The sequence below is a fragment of the Artemia sp. Qi Xiang Cuo genome, unplaced genomic scaffold (genome assembly GCF_049724085.1).
Source record: "Artemia sp. Qi Xiang Cuo unplaced genomic scaffold, ASM4972408v1 HiC_scaffold_22, whole genome shotgun sequence".
NCBI classification, from domain to species: domain Eukaryota; kingdom Metazoa; phylum Arthropoda; class Branchiopoda; order Anostraca; family Artemiidae; genus Artemia; species Artemia sp. Qi Xiang Cuo.
Window position 1 is genome coordinate 7,910,114 of NW_028297431.1, and position 16,949 is coordinate 7,927,062.

A 16,949-nucleotide genomic window follows, 5' to 3' on the forward strand; every position below is an offset into this window, starting at 1 on the left:
CATTTTGGATTTTTACATTCGCTTGAATTTTTGAAGTTCAGTTTGAATTTTTTTAGTTGAAATGAAAGAGTTGGAATATTTCAGTAGTTTCTTGTTGTGCTTTACCTTGTCACTGTTAAATTCTCTTGATTTTTCAAAGTTCATTTGGGATTTCTTTCGTTGAAATGCAAGAGTTGGAATATTTCAGTAGTGTTTTGTCGTGGTTTACCTTGTCACAGTTACATTCTCTTAATTTTTCAAAGTTGATTTTGAATTTTTTTCGTGAAATGCAAGAGTTGGAATATTTCAGTGATGTTTTGGCATGGTTTACCATATCACTGTTACATGCTCTTGATTTTTCAAACTTTATTTTGAATTTTTTTCGTGAAATGTAAGAGTTGGAATATTTCAGTAGTGTTTTTTCGTGGTTTACCTTTTCACAGTTACATTATCTTGATCTTTCAAAGTTCATTTTGGATTTCTTTCCATTAAATGCAAGAGTTGGAATATTTCAATAGTGTTTTGTAGTGGTTTACCTTGTCACAGTTACATTCTCTTGATTTTTCAAAGTTCATTTTGGATTTCTTTCCTTGAAATGCAAGAGTTGGTATATTTCAGTAGTGTTTTGTCGTGGTTTACCTTGTCGCAGTTACATTCTCATGATTTTTCAATGTTCATTTTTGTATTTCTATCGTTGAAATGCAAGAGTTGGAATATTTCAGTAGTGTTTTGTTGTGGTTTACCTTGTCACAGTTACATTCTTTTGATTTTTCAAAGTTCAGTTTTTAATTTCTTTCGTTGAAATGCAAGAGTTGGAATATTTCAGTAGTGTTTTGTCATGGTTTACCTTGTCCCAGTTACATTCTATTGATTTTTCAAAGTTCATTTTGGATTTCTTTCCTTGAAATGCAAGAGTTGGAATATTTCAGTAGTGTTTTGTCGTGGTTTATATTGTCACAGTTACATTCTCTTGATTTTTCAAAGTACATTTTTGATTTTTTCCCTTGAAATGGAAAAGTTCGAATATTTGAGTAGTATTTTGTCGTGGTTTACCTTGTTACAGTTACATTCTCTTTATTTTTCAAACTTCTTTTTAAAATTTCTTTCTCGAAATGCAAGAGTTTGAATATTTCAGTAGTGTTGCGTCGTTGTTTACCTTGTCAGAGTTACATTTTCTTAATTTTTAAAAGTTCAGTTTGGATTTTTTTCGTTGGAATAAAAGATTTAGAATATTTCAGTAGTGTCTTGTTTTGCTTTACCTTGTCACAGTTACATTCTATTGATTTTTTAAATTTCAGTTTAGATTTCTTTCGTTGAAGTGCAAGAGTTGGAATATTTCAGTAGTGTTTCGTTGTGCTTTACCTTGCCATGGTTACATTCTCTTGATTTTTCAAAGTTCATTTTGAATTTCTCTCGTGAAATGCAAGAGTTGGAATATTTCAGTAGTGTTTTATCGTGGTTTACCTTGTCCCAGTTACATTCTATTGATTTTTCAAAGTTCATTTTGGATTTCTTTCCTTTAAATGCAAGAGTTGGAATATTTTCAGTAGTGTTTTGTCGTGGTTTACCTTGTCACAGTTACATTCTCTTTATTTTTCAAAGTTCATTGTTGATTTTTTAACTTGAAATGCAATAGTTCGAATATTTCAGTAGTGTTTTGTCGTGGTTTACCTTGTCACAGTTACATTCCCTTGAATTTTCAAAGTTTAATTTTGTATTTCTTTCGTTGAAATGAAAGAGTGGAATATTTCAGTAGTGTTTTGTTATGGTTTACCTTGTCACTGTTACATTCTCTTTATTTTTCAAAGTTCATTTTGAAATTTCTTTCGCGAAATGCAAGAGTTGGAATATTTCAGTAGTGTTCTGTCGTGGTTTACCATGTCAGAGTTACATTCTCTTAATTTTTCAAAGTTCATTTTGAATTTCTTTCGTTGAAATGCAAGAGTTGGAATATTTAGTAGTGTCTTGGTGTGCTTTACCTTGTCATAGTTACATTCTCTTGATTTTTCAAAGTTCATTTTTGATTTCTTTCATTGAAATGAAAGAGTTGGAATATTTCAGTAGTGTTTCGTTGTGCTTTACCTTGCCACAGTTACATTCTCTTGATTTTTCAAAGTTCATTTTGGATTTCTTTCCTTGAAATGCAAGAGTTGGAATATTTCAGTAGTGTTTTGTCGCGGTTTACCTTGTCACAGTTACATTCTCTTGATTTTTCAAAGTTCATTTTTTGGATTTATTTCGTTGAAATGCAAGAGTTGGATTATTTCAGTAGTGTCTTGTTGTGCTTTACCTTGTCACAGTTACATTCTCTTGATTTTTCAAAGTTCATTTGGATTTCTTTCGTTGAAATTCAAGAGTTGGAATATTTCAGTAGTGTTTTGTTATGGTTTACCTTGTCACAGTTACATTTACTTGATTTTTCAAAGTTCAATTTGGATTTCTTTCCTTGAAATGCAAGAGTTGGAATATTTCAGTAGTGTTTTGTCGTGGTTTACCTTGTCACAGTAACATTATCTTGATTTATCAAAGTTCATTTTGGATTTTTACATTCGCTTGAATTTTCGAAGTTCAGTTTGAATTTTTTTTCGTTGAAACGAAAGAGTTGGAATATTTCAGTAGTTTCTTGTTGTGCTTTACCTTGTTACTGTTACATTCTCTTGATTTTTCAAAGTTCATTTGTGATTTCTTTTGTTGAAATGCAAGAGTTGGAATATTTCAGTAGTGTTTTTTTATGCTTTACCTTGTCACAGTTACATTCTCTTGATTTTCCAAAGTTGATTTTGAATTTTTTCGTGAAATGCACGAGTTGGAATATTTCAGTGGTGTTTTGGCATGGTTTACCATATCACTGTTACATGCTCTTGATTTTTCAAAGTTTATTTTGAATTTCGTTTGTGAAATGCAAGAGTTGGAATATTTCAGTAGTTTTTTATCGTGGTTTACCTCTTCACAATTACATTCTCTTGATTTTTCAAAGTTCAATTTGGATTTCTTTCCTTGAAATGCAAGAGTTGGAATATTTCAGTAGTGTTTTGTCGTGGTTTACCTTGTCACAGTTACATTCTCATGATTTTTCAAAGTTCATTTTTGTATTTCTATCGTTGAAATGCAAGAGTTTGAATATTTCAGTAGTGTTTTGTCGTGGTTTACCTTATCAGAGTTACATTCCCATAAATTTTCAAAGTTTATTTTTTGATTTCTTTCGTTGAAATGCAAGAGTGGAATATTTCAGTAGTGTTTTGTTATGGTTTACCTTGTCACGGTTACATTCTCTTGATTTTTCAAAGTTTATTTTAAAATTTCTTTCGTGAAATGCAAGAGTTAGAATATTTCAGTAGTGTTCTGTCGTGGTTTACCATATCACAGTTACATTCTCTTAATTTTTCAAAGTTCATTTTGAATTTCTTTCGTTGAAATGCAAGAGTTGGAATATTTCAGTAGTGTCTTGTTGTGCTTTACCTTGTCATAGTTACATTCTCTTGATTTTTCAAAGTTCATTTTTGATTTCTTTCATTGAAATTAAAGAGTTGGAATATTTCAGTAGTGTTTCGTTGTGCTTTACCTTGCCACAGTTACATTCTTTTGATTTTTCAAAGTTCATTTTGGATTTCTTTCATTGAAATGCAAGAGTTGGAATATTTCAGTAGTGTTTTGTCGCGGATTACATTGTCACAGTTACATTCTCTTGATTTTTCAAAGTTCATTTTTTGGATTTCTTTCGCTGAAATGCAAGAGTTGGATTATTTCAGTAGTGTCTTGTTGTGCTTTACCTTGTCACAGTTACATTCTCTTGATTTTTCAAAGTTCATTTGGATTTCTTTCGTTGAAATTCAAGAGTTGGAATATTTCAGTAGTGTTTTGTTATGGTTTACCTTCTCACAGTTACATTCACATGATTTTTCAAAGTTTAATTTGGATTTCTTTCGTTGAAATTCAAGAGTTGGAATATTTCAGTAGTGTTTTGTCGTGGTTTAACTTATCATAGTAATATTATCTTGATTTTTCAAAGTTGATTTTGGATTTTCACATTCGCTTGAATTTTTGAAGTTCAGTTTGAATTTTTTTTCGTTCAAATGCAAGAGTTGGAATATTTCAGTAGTGTCTTGTTGTGCTTTACCTTGTTACTGTTACATTCTCTTGATTTTTCAAAGTTCATTTTTGATTTCTTTCGTTGAAATGCAAGAGTTGGAATATTTCAGTAGTGTTTTGTAATGCTTTACCTTTTCAAAATTACATTCTCTTGATTTTTCAAAGTAGATTTTGAATTTTTTCGTGAAATGCACGAGTTGGAATATTTCAGTGGTGTTTTGGCATGGTTTACCATATCACTGTTACATGCTCTTGATTTTTCAAAGTTTATTTTGAATTTCGTTTGTGAAATGCAAGAGTTGGAATATTTCAGTAGTATTTTATCGTGGTTTACCTCTTCACAATTACATTCTCTTAATTTTTCAAAGTTCAATTTGGATTTCTTTCCTTGAAATGCAAGAGTTGGAATATTTCAGTAATGTTTTGTCCTGGTTTACCATGTCACAGTTACATTCACTTCATTTTTCAAAGTTCGTTTTTGTATTTATATCGTTGAAATGCAAGAGTTGGAATATTTCAGTAGTGTTTTGTTATGGTTTACCTTGTCACAGTTACATTCTTTTGATTTTTCAAAGTTCATTTTTTAATTTCTTTCGTTGAAATGCAAGAGTTGGAATATTTCAGTAGTGTTTTGTCATGGTTTACCTTGCCACAGTTACATTCTCTTGATTTTTTAAAGTTCATTTTGAATTTCTTTCATTGAAATGCAAGAGTTGGAATATCTCAGTAGTGTTTTGTCGTGGTTTACCATCTCAAAGTTACATTTTCTTGATTTTTCAAAGTTCATTTTTTTTATTTCTTTCGTTGAAATGCAAGAGTTTAAATATTTAAGTAGTGTTTAGTCATGGTTTACCATGTCACAGTTACATTCCCTTGATTTTTCAAAGTTCATTTTGAATTTTTTTCATTGAAATGCAAGAGTAGTATTATTTCAGTAGTGTTTTGTCGTGGTTTACCTTGTCACAGTTACATTCTCCTAGTTTTTCAAAGTTAATTTTGAATTTATTTAGTTGAAATGCAAGAGTTGGAATATTTAAGTAGTGTTTTGCCATGGTCTACATTTTTCACAGTTACATTCTTATGATTTTTCAAGAATCATTTTGAATTTCTTTCATTGAAATGAAAGAGTTGGATTATTTCAGTAGCGTTTTGTTGTGGTTTACCTTGTCACTCTTACATTCTCTTGATTTTTCAAAGTTCATTTTGTATTTCTTTCGTTGAAATGCGAGAGTTGGAATACTTCAGTCGTGTCTTGTCTTGCTTTACGTTGTCACAGTTACATTCTCTTGATTTTGAAAAGTTAATTTATAATTTCTTTATTGAAATGAAAGAGTTTGACTATTTCAGTAGTTTTTTTTTATGGTTTACCTTGTCACAGTTGCATTCACTTGATTTTTTCAAAGTTTTTAAAAGTTCATTTTGAATTTCTTTCGTGGAATGCAAGAGTTGGAATATTTCAGTAGTGTTTTGTTATGGTTTACCTTGTCACAGTTACATTCTCTTGTTTTTTTCAAAGTTCATTTTTAATTTCTTTCGTTGATATGCAAGACTTCGAATAATCCAGCAGTGTTTTGTCTTGGTTTACCTTGCCACAGTTACATTCTCTTGATTTTTCAAAGTTTATTTTGAATTTATTTCATTGAAATGCAAGAATTAGAATATTTCAGTAATGTTTTGTCGTGGTTCACCATCTCACAGTTACATTTTCTTGAGTTTTCAAAGTGTCCCAATCCTTTTCAATAATAGTGTCCTGGAAGCACAGGCAAAGTGTCTTCCTTCATGCATTCTTGGGAGAATCGATATGTCTCTTATTTGTTATGCTGATGACATCCTGAATCTCAGCCGTACGATCCAGTGCATTGAGCAGAATTTTAAAATCCTCAAAGATGAATATTCAAAAATCGGTCTGTCTTTTAATCCTTAGAAATCCGAAGTAATCCTTTTCAATTGGCGAAATCCCTCTACTTCTTTTATAAATATGGACGGTTCTCTTGTTAAACCCTCAGACCATATTACATACCTGGGCCTCCCAATCGGCACATCTATAGGCCACACACTTCGTTTGCTGATTTCTCACGTTTAGCGTAAAATTAGCATTTCTTACGCTGTAATCGTAAAAAGCAAACTACGTTTCAGCCGTTATATTCTAGCATCCATTTACAACGCCACAGCCCTTCCTCATCTGCTATAAATTGCTCCTTTCTGGAGATTTTTTACAGTTATAGATAAAAAGTACCTACGATCAATCTTCTTCAGATTTGCTAAATATCTTCTACATTTGCCCCCTTGGACAAGAAACCGTAAAATCATTCAATTGTATTAGCTATCTGACCCTAATATTACCCTTAATGAACCTGTCTCCTGTTTTCAAAGTATGGTTCATCATCCTGGGTCACCACTGTGTTCGTAATTGTTTTTTTTATATTAATGTAATGCATACAGTCACTGTTCGTATTAATATAATGAAGAGTTTTCTTTTGTCATTCATTTGAATTTTCAATGTGTGTTTGTGTCCTTCTTTTTCTTCTTTTTTTCTTTTTTGTTTTCTTTAATGATTACTCCTTCTACTGTACCTGTTGTACCTTTTTTTGACGTTCAATAAATGAATAATAATAATAATAATAATATTTCACGAGTATTTTTTCATGGTTTACCATGTCACAGTTACATACTCATGATTTTTCAAAGTTAATTTTGAATTTATTTCATTTAAATGCAAGAGTTGGGTTATTTAAGTAGTGTTTTGTCATGGTTTACTTTGTCAGAGTTATATTCTCTTAATTTTTCAAAGTTAATTTTGAATTTATTTAGTTTAAATGCAAGAGTTTGAATATTTCAGTAGTGTTTTGTCTTGGTTTACCTTATCACAGTTACATTCTCATCATTTTTCGAAGTTCATTTTGAATTTCTTTCATTGAAATGCAAGAGATGGATTATTGTTTTCGTTGTGGTTTACATTGTCACAATTACATTCTCTTGATTTTTCAAAGTTCATTTTGGATTTCTTTCAATGAAATGCAAGAGTTGTAATATTTCAGTAGTGTTTTGTCATGGTTTACCTTGTCACAGTTACATTCTCTTAATTTTTCAAAGTTCATATTGAATTTCTTTCTTTAAAATGCAAGAGTTGGAATATTTAAGTAGTGTTTTGTTGTGCTTTACCTTGTCACAGTTACATTCTCTTGATTTTTCAAAGTTTATTTTGAGTTTCTTTAATTCAAATGCAAGAGTTGGAATATTTTAGTAGTGTCTAATCGCGATTTACCTTGTCACAATTACATTCTATTGATTTTTCAAAGATCATTTTGGATTTCCTTCGTTGAAATACAAGAGATGGAATAATTCAGTAGTGTTTTTGTCATGATTTACTTCGTCACAGTTACATTATCTTGATTTTTCAAAGTTCATTTTGAATTTCTTTCGTGAAATGCAACAGTTGGAATATTTTAGTAGTGTTTTGTCATGGTTTACCCTGTCACAGTTACATTCTCTTGATTTTTCAAATTTTATTTTGGATTTCTTTCACTGAATTGCATGAGTTGGAATCTTTCACTAGTGTTTTGTCGTGGTTAACCATCTCACAATTATATTCTCTTGATTTTTCAAAGTTTATTTTGGCTTTATTTCTTTGAAATGCAAGAGTTGGAATATTTCAGTAGTGTTTTGTCATGGTTTACCATGTCACAGTTACATTCTCATGATTTTTCAAAGTTCAATTTGAATTTCTTTCATTGAATTGCAAGAGTTGGATTATTTCAGTAGTGTTTTGTCGTGGTTTACCTTATCACAGTTAAATTATCTTAATTTTTCAAAGTTAATTTTGAATTTCTTTCGTTTAAATGCAAGAGTTGGAATATTTCAGTAGTGTTTTGTCGTAGTTTTACCTTGTCACAGTTACATTCTCATGATTTTTCAAAGTTTATTTTGAATTTCTTTCATTGAAATGCAAGAGATGGATTATTTCAGTAGTGTTTTGTTGTGGTTTACATTCTCACAATTACATTCTATTGATTTTTCAAAGTTCGTTGTGAATTTACTACTTTGAAATGCAAGAGTTGGAATATTTCATTAGTGTTTTGTCGTGGTTCACCTTGTCACAGTAACAATCTCTTTATATTTTAAAGTTCATTTTTGATTTCTTTCATTGAATTTAAAGAGTTGGAATATTTAAGTAGTGTTATGTCGTGGTTTACCTTATCACAGTTAAATTTTCTTAATTTTTCAAAGTTCATTTTGAATTTCTTTCATTGAAATGCAAGAGTTGGAATATTTCATTAGTGTTTTGTCGTGGTTTTAACTTGTCACAGTTACATTCTCATGATTTTTCAAAGTTCATTTTGAATTTCTTTCATTGAGATGCAAGAGTTGGAATATTTCAGTAGTGTTTTGTTATGGTTTACCTTGTCAGAGTTACATTCTCTTGATTTTTTCAAAGTTCATTTTAATTTAGTTCGTTGAAATGCAAGAGTTGGAATATTTCAGTAGTGTTTTGTCATGTTTTACCTTGCCACGGTTACATTATCTTGATTTTTCAAAGTTCATTTTTAATTTTTTCATTTAAATGACAAAGTTGTAATATTTAAGTAGTGTTTTGTTGTGGTTAACCATCTGACAGTTACATTCTCTTGATTTTTCAAAGTTCATTTTTGGATTTCTATCGTTGAAATCCAAGAGTTAGAGTATTTCAGTAGTGTTTTGTTATGGTTTACCTTGTCACAGTTACATTCTCGTGATTTTTTCAAAGTTCATTTTTAATTTCTTTCGTTGAAATGCAAGAGTTTGAATATTTCAGTTGTGTTTTGTCGTGGTTCACCTTGTCATAATTACATTCTCTTGATTTTTCAAAATTCGTTTTGGATTTCTTTCCTTGAAATGCAAGAGTAGGAATATTTCAGTAGTGTTTTGTCAAATTCCACATTATTGCACAGAAATACCGAAACCATAGGTTAGGTTAGGTTAGCCTACGTAAGCGTGCGTACGTACGCTAGTCTAACCTAACCTATGGTTTTGGTATTACCGACCTCTGGGCCTCTGGAGATCCAGGTTCAAAAAATATTTAACAATCTGTTAACTATAATAGGGTCTGTATAAAATTTAGTAGAATTAATTTCTTTACCCACTATGAATATAAAAGAATAACTTACTTCTTGTGTGTAGCTTTCGTCAATATTCCTTTTATTTGAATGCATCATTATATTTCAAATGCCAATTCCGAACTGATAAAATAATTCATTGTCGGAGTTTTTATATCCGTGCTCAAGGTTAAACATAAGTCAACCCCTCCTAACAAATTAAATTACAGAAAGAATTTCACAATTTCATACAAAGGAAACGAATCACTACCATGAAAACATCACGCACTTTGAAATGAGATCAGCACGAATTTTCACGGTGGTTGAATCCGGTCATGCGGGTGTACTGTGCGCTTGAAAGCATTATAGATATATGGTGGGACTGTCTGCTTGTAATCGTTATAGCTGTATGGGTGGACTGCCTTCTTGAATAGATTGAATCATTACTACTGTAATAATCATTTCTCACAAGTAAAGACCGACGAGCTAATTCAAATAATCAGGGTCTCTCTCACAATAAACTTTAATTACAAATTGTCTCCTTTTAAAACCTTTCGGGAGATTCTATGGAATTACGGGATGACAATTCCTTACAGGCTTGCCCTAAGTGATGTCCCTGTTTCCTTACTGCTTTAATTTTACAAATGTCAAATATAACTAACAGTCACGAAAAGCTTGCTAAGTTTTGTTCTGTTGTCTGAATTTTTTCCACTTTTGTTAAAATACACTTTTAAAGAATATTTTGTAGTATATTTAAAACTCAGGAAGGGTATAAGACCCTCCCCCCAGACCTCAAAAAGGTAAACCTCTCACGGAGTATTCGAATCAAAAATGGAAACTCGTTAAACTAAGACTAGCAGTTTCCCTCTTTCTTGTTGCCATAACTCATGTGATGTCTCAAAATATGAATTTCTGTTATTTACAAAATATAGTTTTAAAAAATCCAAGTTTTTTAACATGTATTTTTGTTACGTTTTCGAGTTTAACAATTTTTTATCTGGGGGGAGAAGTGTAAACACCCTTGACTCCCCTGGCTGTGGACTTAAAGAAGAGTAAAGCTTTTCACTCAAAGTTTACTGGCTTGTCTGTCTTTCAGATTGAAACGAAAATGAGCAATATTCAGCTCGGCTACCGGAAGCTTGAAGAGAAAAATCTGCAAAAAAATCAGTGTTCGACTGAAAGTGAACCAGAACATGTTTATGAAACTATTCCTGGATCAACGTTGATTGACGAGCCAATTTATTCTGTTCCTTTTGAGCCTAAAAAAGTAAAGAAAAGCCCCGAGAGACCGATCACACTGAGAAATAAGAGTATTGACAAAAGTAAAGAAGTCCATCAGTGGTCATGCCATCTTCTCCCTTCTTCAGAAGGAGTAAAAATCATTCATTCAGATTCTTCAAGACCTATAAAATCCTTTGAAAAATGGTTTGATAAAGTTGATCCTAATAGGTGGACTGATAAGATAAAAAATTCTGCAAAAACAGATTCCGGAATTTCTAGTTGGAATAAAATGTCATCAATAAAAAATTGTAGTAGTAGTAGTGGAGATTCTACAAAAAAAGCAAAATTACAAGAACGTAGGCTAAAAGAGCAAGAACCTAGGTTAAGCACGTCATTGGGTCAAGATTTGTGCCAATCGACTTTATTGTTGAATTCTGTTTCAAAGGAAATTGCTAGATCTTTTAGACCTAGTGACGAAAATCAGGCCTGCAAAAGCTGTCCAAACTGTAGCCAAGTTCTCCCACAGAAGAAAGGTATGCTAAAGAGTTACAAAATTGAACGTTCGTTTAATGCAACAAATTATCCAAGATCAGATAGGAAAATTACTTTCCCTCCTCATGCCTCGGAAGCAAAACATAATGTGTTAAACCAAAGAATAATTGATTCTCGTCCAGATCTGTGTGACTCTCAAAAGTATGTTCAACAATCGACAGGAGTACCTCCTGTTATGTATACAGATGCAGCTAATCTTAAACAGACGATTATGCTGCAGCAAAAATTGTTAAGACACAATCTATTGGAGCACCAGCAGAGTCAGAGTGATGAGCCAGAAATGGAGTGGAGCGTCAACAAACGACCGGACGGCACCAGATACGTATCTAGGCGGCCAGTTAGAGATAGAATATTGAAAGACAGAGCAAGGACAATGGCAGAAGAGAGGAACGGACTTGCCACGGATGACAATTCTATATTAGAACTCAAGGTAATAGTTATTTGATCCAAACCATCAAAAATGTTTTCCACTTTTTGAAATATTGACTGTGTAAAGTTAGACCGAATGGATTTTGTAAGTAAAGACTGCGAAGGAAAAATTATCTAATTAAATACTGCACGAAGTCAAACCGTACCCAAGCCAGGGAGCTTAGCCTGGATTTTTCTTTTCTGTCCATTTATTTACTCATCTCCCAAATTCCTGCATACGTCCCTTTGGCGATGCTTGAAACTTCGAAAAAACTAATGAAACATCTGAAAATAAATAATAAAATTTAGAATATTGAAATCGGTTTATCTTATAAATGTTATTTACAAAGGATCCTAGATGAAAGTATTTGAAAGAAAATATATTAATAAAAGCTTTTTGATCATATTTAGTTGATAAATTTTGCTAGCTTATATCCTATTTACTTTAACTAGATATCTATGGGTTAATTTAAAAGCCCAAACCTCTCCTCAATTAGAAAAAAAAGAAAGCCTCTATTAAAAAGAGGCAATTTCTTTCGTGGTTCATGAGAAAATCTAAGATTTTGGCAAAATTCCGGGAAGTATGGATGTCAGTCTGATGGTAAAGAAAAAGATCACTCGCATCATTGATTATTATCTCAGCGCGATGCAATAAAATCCTTGGACAGATTTCAAACAACTAAATCAATGATATTTGAAATTTGACGTATAGAAAGAATTTCTTTTTGGATTAAATTCATTGATGAAACTTATAAGGATCATTTAATCTTCTTCAGATTTGCTAAATATCTTCTACATTTGCCCCCTTGGACAAGAAACCGTAAAATTATTCATTTGTATAAGCTATCTGACCCTAATATTAGCCTTAATAAATCTCTATCCCGTTTTCAAAGTAAGTTTAATCATCCAGGGTCAACAATTTGTTCACAATAGTTTTTTATATTAATGTAATGTATATAGTCACTGTTCGTATTAATGTAATGAAGAGTTTTCTTTTGTCATGCGTTTGAATTTTCAATGTGTGTTTGTGTCCTTCTTTTTCTTCTTTTTTTTCTGTTTTGTTTTCTTTAATGATTACTACTTCTACTGTACCTTTTGTACCTTTTTTTGACGGGCAATAAATGAATAATAATAATAATAATAATAATAATATTTCAGTAGTGTTTTTTCATGGTTTACCATGTCACAGTTACATTCTCATGATTTTTCAAAGTTCATTTTGAATTTCTTTCATTGAAATGCAAGAGTTGGATTATTTCAGTAGTGTTTTGTCATGGTTTACTTTGTCACAGTTACATTCTCTTTATTTTTCAAATTTCATTTTGAATTTCTTTCTTTGAAATGAAATAGTTTGAATATTTCAGTAGTGTTTTGTCTTGGTTTACCTTATCAGAGTTACATTCTCATGATTTTTAAAAGTTTATTTTGAATTTCTTTCATTGAAATGCAAGAGATGGAATATTTCAGTAGTGTTTTGTCGTGGTTTACCTTGTCACAGTTACATTCTCTTTATTTTTTAAAGTTCATTGTTGATTTTTTCCCTTGAAATGCAAATGTTCGAATATTTCAGTAGTATTTTGTCGTGGTTTACCTTGTCACAGTTACATTCTCTTGATTTTTCAAAGTTCATTTTGATATTTCTTTCATGAAATTCAAGAGTTGGAATATTTCAGTAGTGTTACGTAGTGGTTTACAATGTAACAGTTACATTTTCTTAATATTTCAAGGTTATTTCGAATTTCTTTCGTTGAAATGCAAGAGTTGGAATATTTTAATAGTGTCTGGTTGTGCTTTACCTTGTCACAGTTACATTCTCTTGATTTTTGAAATTTCATTTTGGATTTCTTTCGTTGAAATGCAAGAGTTGGAATATTTCAGTAGTGTTTCGTTGTGCTTTACCTTGCCACAGTTACATTCTCTTGATTTTTCAAAGTTCATTTTGAATTTCTTTCGTGAAATGCAAGAGTTGGAATATTTCAGTAGTGTTTTATCGTGGTTTACCTTGTCACAGTTACATTCCCTTTAATTTTAAAAGTTTAGTTTTGGATTTCTTTTGTTGAAATGAAAGAGTGGAATATTTCATAAGTGTTTTGTTATGGTTTACCTTGTCACGGTTACATTCTCTTTATTTTTCAAAGTTCTTTTTGAAATTTATTTCGCGAAGTGCAAGAGTTGGAACATATCAGTAGTGTTTTGTTGTGTTTTACCATGTCACAGTTACATTCTCTTGATTTTTAAAAGTTCATTTTGGTTTTCTTTCATTGAAATGCAAGAGTTGGAATATTTCAGTAGTGTTTTGTTGCGGTTTACCTTGTCACAGTTACATTCTCTTGATTTTTCAAAGTTCATTTTTTGGGTTTCTTTCGTTGAAATGCAAGAGTTTGGATATTTCAGTAGTGTTTTGTTAGGGTTAACCTTGTCACGATTATATTCTCTTGATTTTTCAAAGTTCATTTTGAATTTCTTTCGTGAAATGCAAGAGTTGGAATATTTCAGTAGTGTTTCGTCGTGGTTTACCATGTCACAGATACATTCTCTTAGTTTTTCAAAGTTCATTTTGAATTTATTTCGTTGAAATGCAAGAGTTGGATTATTTCAGTAGTGTCTTGTTGTGCTTTACCTTGTCACAGTTACATTCCTCTTGATTTTTCAAAGTTCATTTGGATTTCTTTCGTTGAAATTTAAGAGTTGGAATATTTCAGTAGTGTTTTGTCGTGGTTTACCTTGTCACAGTTACATTCTCTTGATTTTTCAAAGTTCATTTTGGATTTTTACATTCGCTTGAATTTTCGAAGTTCAGTTTGAATTTTTTTCGCTGAAATGCAAGAGTTGGAATATTTCAGTAGTTTCTTGTTGTGCTTTACCTTGTCACTGTTACATTCTCTTAATTTTTAAAAGTTCATTTGGGATTTCTTTTGTTGAAATGCAAGAGTTGGAATATTTCAGTAGTGTTTTGTTGTGATTTACCTTGTCACAGTTACATTCTCTTGATATTCCAATGTTGATTTTGAATTTCTTTCGTGAAATTCATGAGTTTGAATATATCAGTGGTGTTTTATCGTGGTTTACCTTTTCAAATTTACATTATCTTGATCTTTCAAAGTTCATTTTATATTTCTTTCACTGAAATTCAAGAGTTTGAATATTTCGGTATTGTTTTGTATTGTTTTAAATTGTAAATCTTACAATATCATGATTTTTAAAATTTAAATTTTTATATAATTCCTTGAAATTAAAGAATTTGAATATTTCAGTAGTGTTTTGTCGTGGTTTACCTTGTCACAGTTACATTATCATGATTTTTCAAAGATCACTTTTGGATTTCTATCGTTGAAATGCAAGAGTTGGAATATTTTAGTAGTGTTTTGTTATGGTTTACCTTGTCACAGTTACATTCTATGGATTTTTCAAAGTTCAGTTTTTAATTTCTTTCGTTGAAATGCAAAAGTTGGAATATTTCAGTAGTGTTTTGTCATGGTTTACCTTGCCACAGTTACATTCTCTTGATTTTTTAAAGTTCATTTTGAATTTCTTTCATTGAAATGCAAGAGTTGGAATATCTCAGTAGTGATTTTTCGTGGTTTACCATCTCAAAGTTACATTTTCTTGATTTTTCAATGTTCACTTTTTGGATTTCTTTCGTTGAAATGCAAGAGTTGGAATATTTAAGTAGTGTTTAGTCATGGTTTACCATGTCACAGTTAAATTCCCTTGATTTTTAAAAGTTTATTTTGAATTTCTTTAATTGAAAAGCAAGAGTAGGATTATTTCAGTAGTGTTTTGTAGTGTTTTACCTTGTCACAGTTACATTCTCATAGTTTTTCAAAGTTCATTTTGAATTATTTCGTTTAAATTCAAGAGTTTGAATATTTAAGTACTTTTTTGACGTTGTTTACCTTTTTCACAGTTACATTATCATGATTTTTTCAAAATTCATGTTGAATTTATTTCATTGAAATGAAAGTTTTGGATTATTTCAGTAGTGTTTTGTTGTTTTTTACGTTGTCACACTTACATTCTCTTGATTTTTCAAAGGTCATTTTTGATTTCTTTCGTTGAAATTAAAGAGTTGGAATATTTCAGTCGTGTTTTGTTTTGCTTTACCTTGTCACAGTTACATTCTCTTTGATTTTCAAAGTTCATTTCGAATTTCTTTCTTGGAATGCAAGAGTTTGAATATTTCAGTAGTGTTTTGTTATGGTTTACCTTGTCACAGTTGCATTCTCTTGATTTTTTCAAAGTTCATTTTTAATTTCTTTCGTTGATATGCAAGACTTGGAATAATCCAGCAGTGTTTTGTCTTGGTTTACCTTGCCACAGTTACATTCTCTTGATTTTTCAAAGTTCATTTTGAATTTCTTTCATTGAAATGCAAGAATTGGAATATTTCAGTAGTGTTTTGTCGTGGTTCACCATCTCACAGTTACATTCTCTTGATTTTTCAAAGTTCCCCAACCCTTGTCAATAATAGTGTCCTGGAAGCACAGGCAAAGTGTCTTCCTTCAAGCATTCTTGGGAGAATCGATATGTCTCTTATTTGTTATGCTGATGACATCCTGAATCTCAGCCGTACGATCCAGTGCATTGAGCAGAATTTCAAAATCCTCAAAGATGAATATTCAAAAATCGGTCTGTCTTTTAATCCTGAGAAATCCAAAGTAATCCTTTTCAATTGGCGAAATCCCTCTACTTCTCTTATAAATATGGACGGTTCTCTTGTTAAACCCTCAGACCATATTACATACCTGGGCCTCCCAATCGGCACATCTATAGGCCACACACGTCGTTTGCTGATTTCTCACGTTGAGCGTAAAATTAGCATTTCTTACGCTGTAATCGTAAAAAGCAAACTACGTTTCAACCGTTATATTCTAGCATCCATTTACAACGCCACAGCTCTTCCTCATCTGCTTTACATTGCTCCTTTCTGGAGATTTTTTACAGTTATAGATAAAAAGTACCTACGATCAATCTTCTTCAGATTTGCTAAATATCTTCTACATTTGCCCCCTTGGACAAGAAACCGTAAAATTATTCATTTGTATAAGCTATCTGACCCTAATATTAGAATTAATGAATCTCTATCCCATTTTCAAAGTAAGTTTAATCATCCTGGGTCAACAATTTGTTCATAATTGTTTTTTTTATATTAATGTAATGCATATAGTCACTGTTCGTATTAATGTAATGAAGAGTTTTCTTTTGTCATGCGTTTGAATTTTCAATGTGTGTTTGTGTCCTTCTTTTTCTTCTTTTTTTTCTTTTTTGTTTTCTTTAATGATTACTCCTTCTACTGTACCTTTTGTACCTTTTTTTGACGTTCAATAAATGAATAATAATAATAATAATAATATTTCAGTAGTATTTTTTCATGGTTTACCATGTCACAGTTACATTCTCATGATTTTTCAAAGTTCATTTTGAATTTCTTTCATTGAAATGCAAGAGTTGGATTATTTCAGTAGTGTTTTGTCATGGTTTACTTTGTCACAGTTAAATTCTCTTAATTTTTCAAAGTTAATTTTGAATTTCTTTCGTTGAAATGCAAGAGTTTGAATATTTCAGTAGTGTTTTGTCGTGGTTTACCTTATCACAGTTACATTCTCATCATTTTTCAAAGTTCATTTT

At 31.1% G+C, this 16,949-nt stretch overlaps 1 protein-coding gene across 1 annotated transcript in view; it reads left to right on the plus strand.

The window, feature by feature from the left end:
- LOC148939110 (uncharacterized) overlaps positions 1-16,949 on the plus strand; it is a 121,071-nt gene that overhangs the window by 80,237 nt on the left and 23,885 nt on the right. The window contains exon 2 of the mRNA XM_089107282.1: positions 10,237-11,343. Within this exon, the coding sequence (XP_088963408.1) occupies positions 10,237-11,343 (1,107 nt within the window). The remainder of the gene's footprint in view (positions 1-10,236; positions 11,344-16,949) is intronic.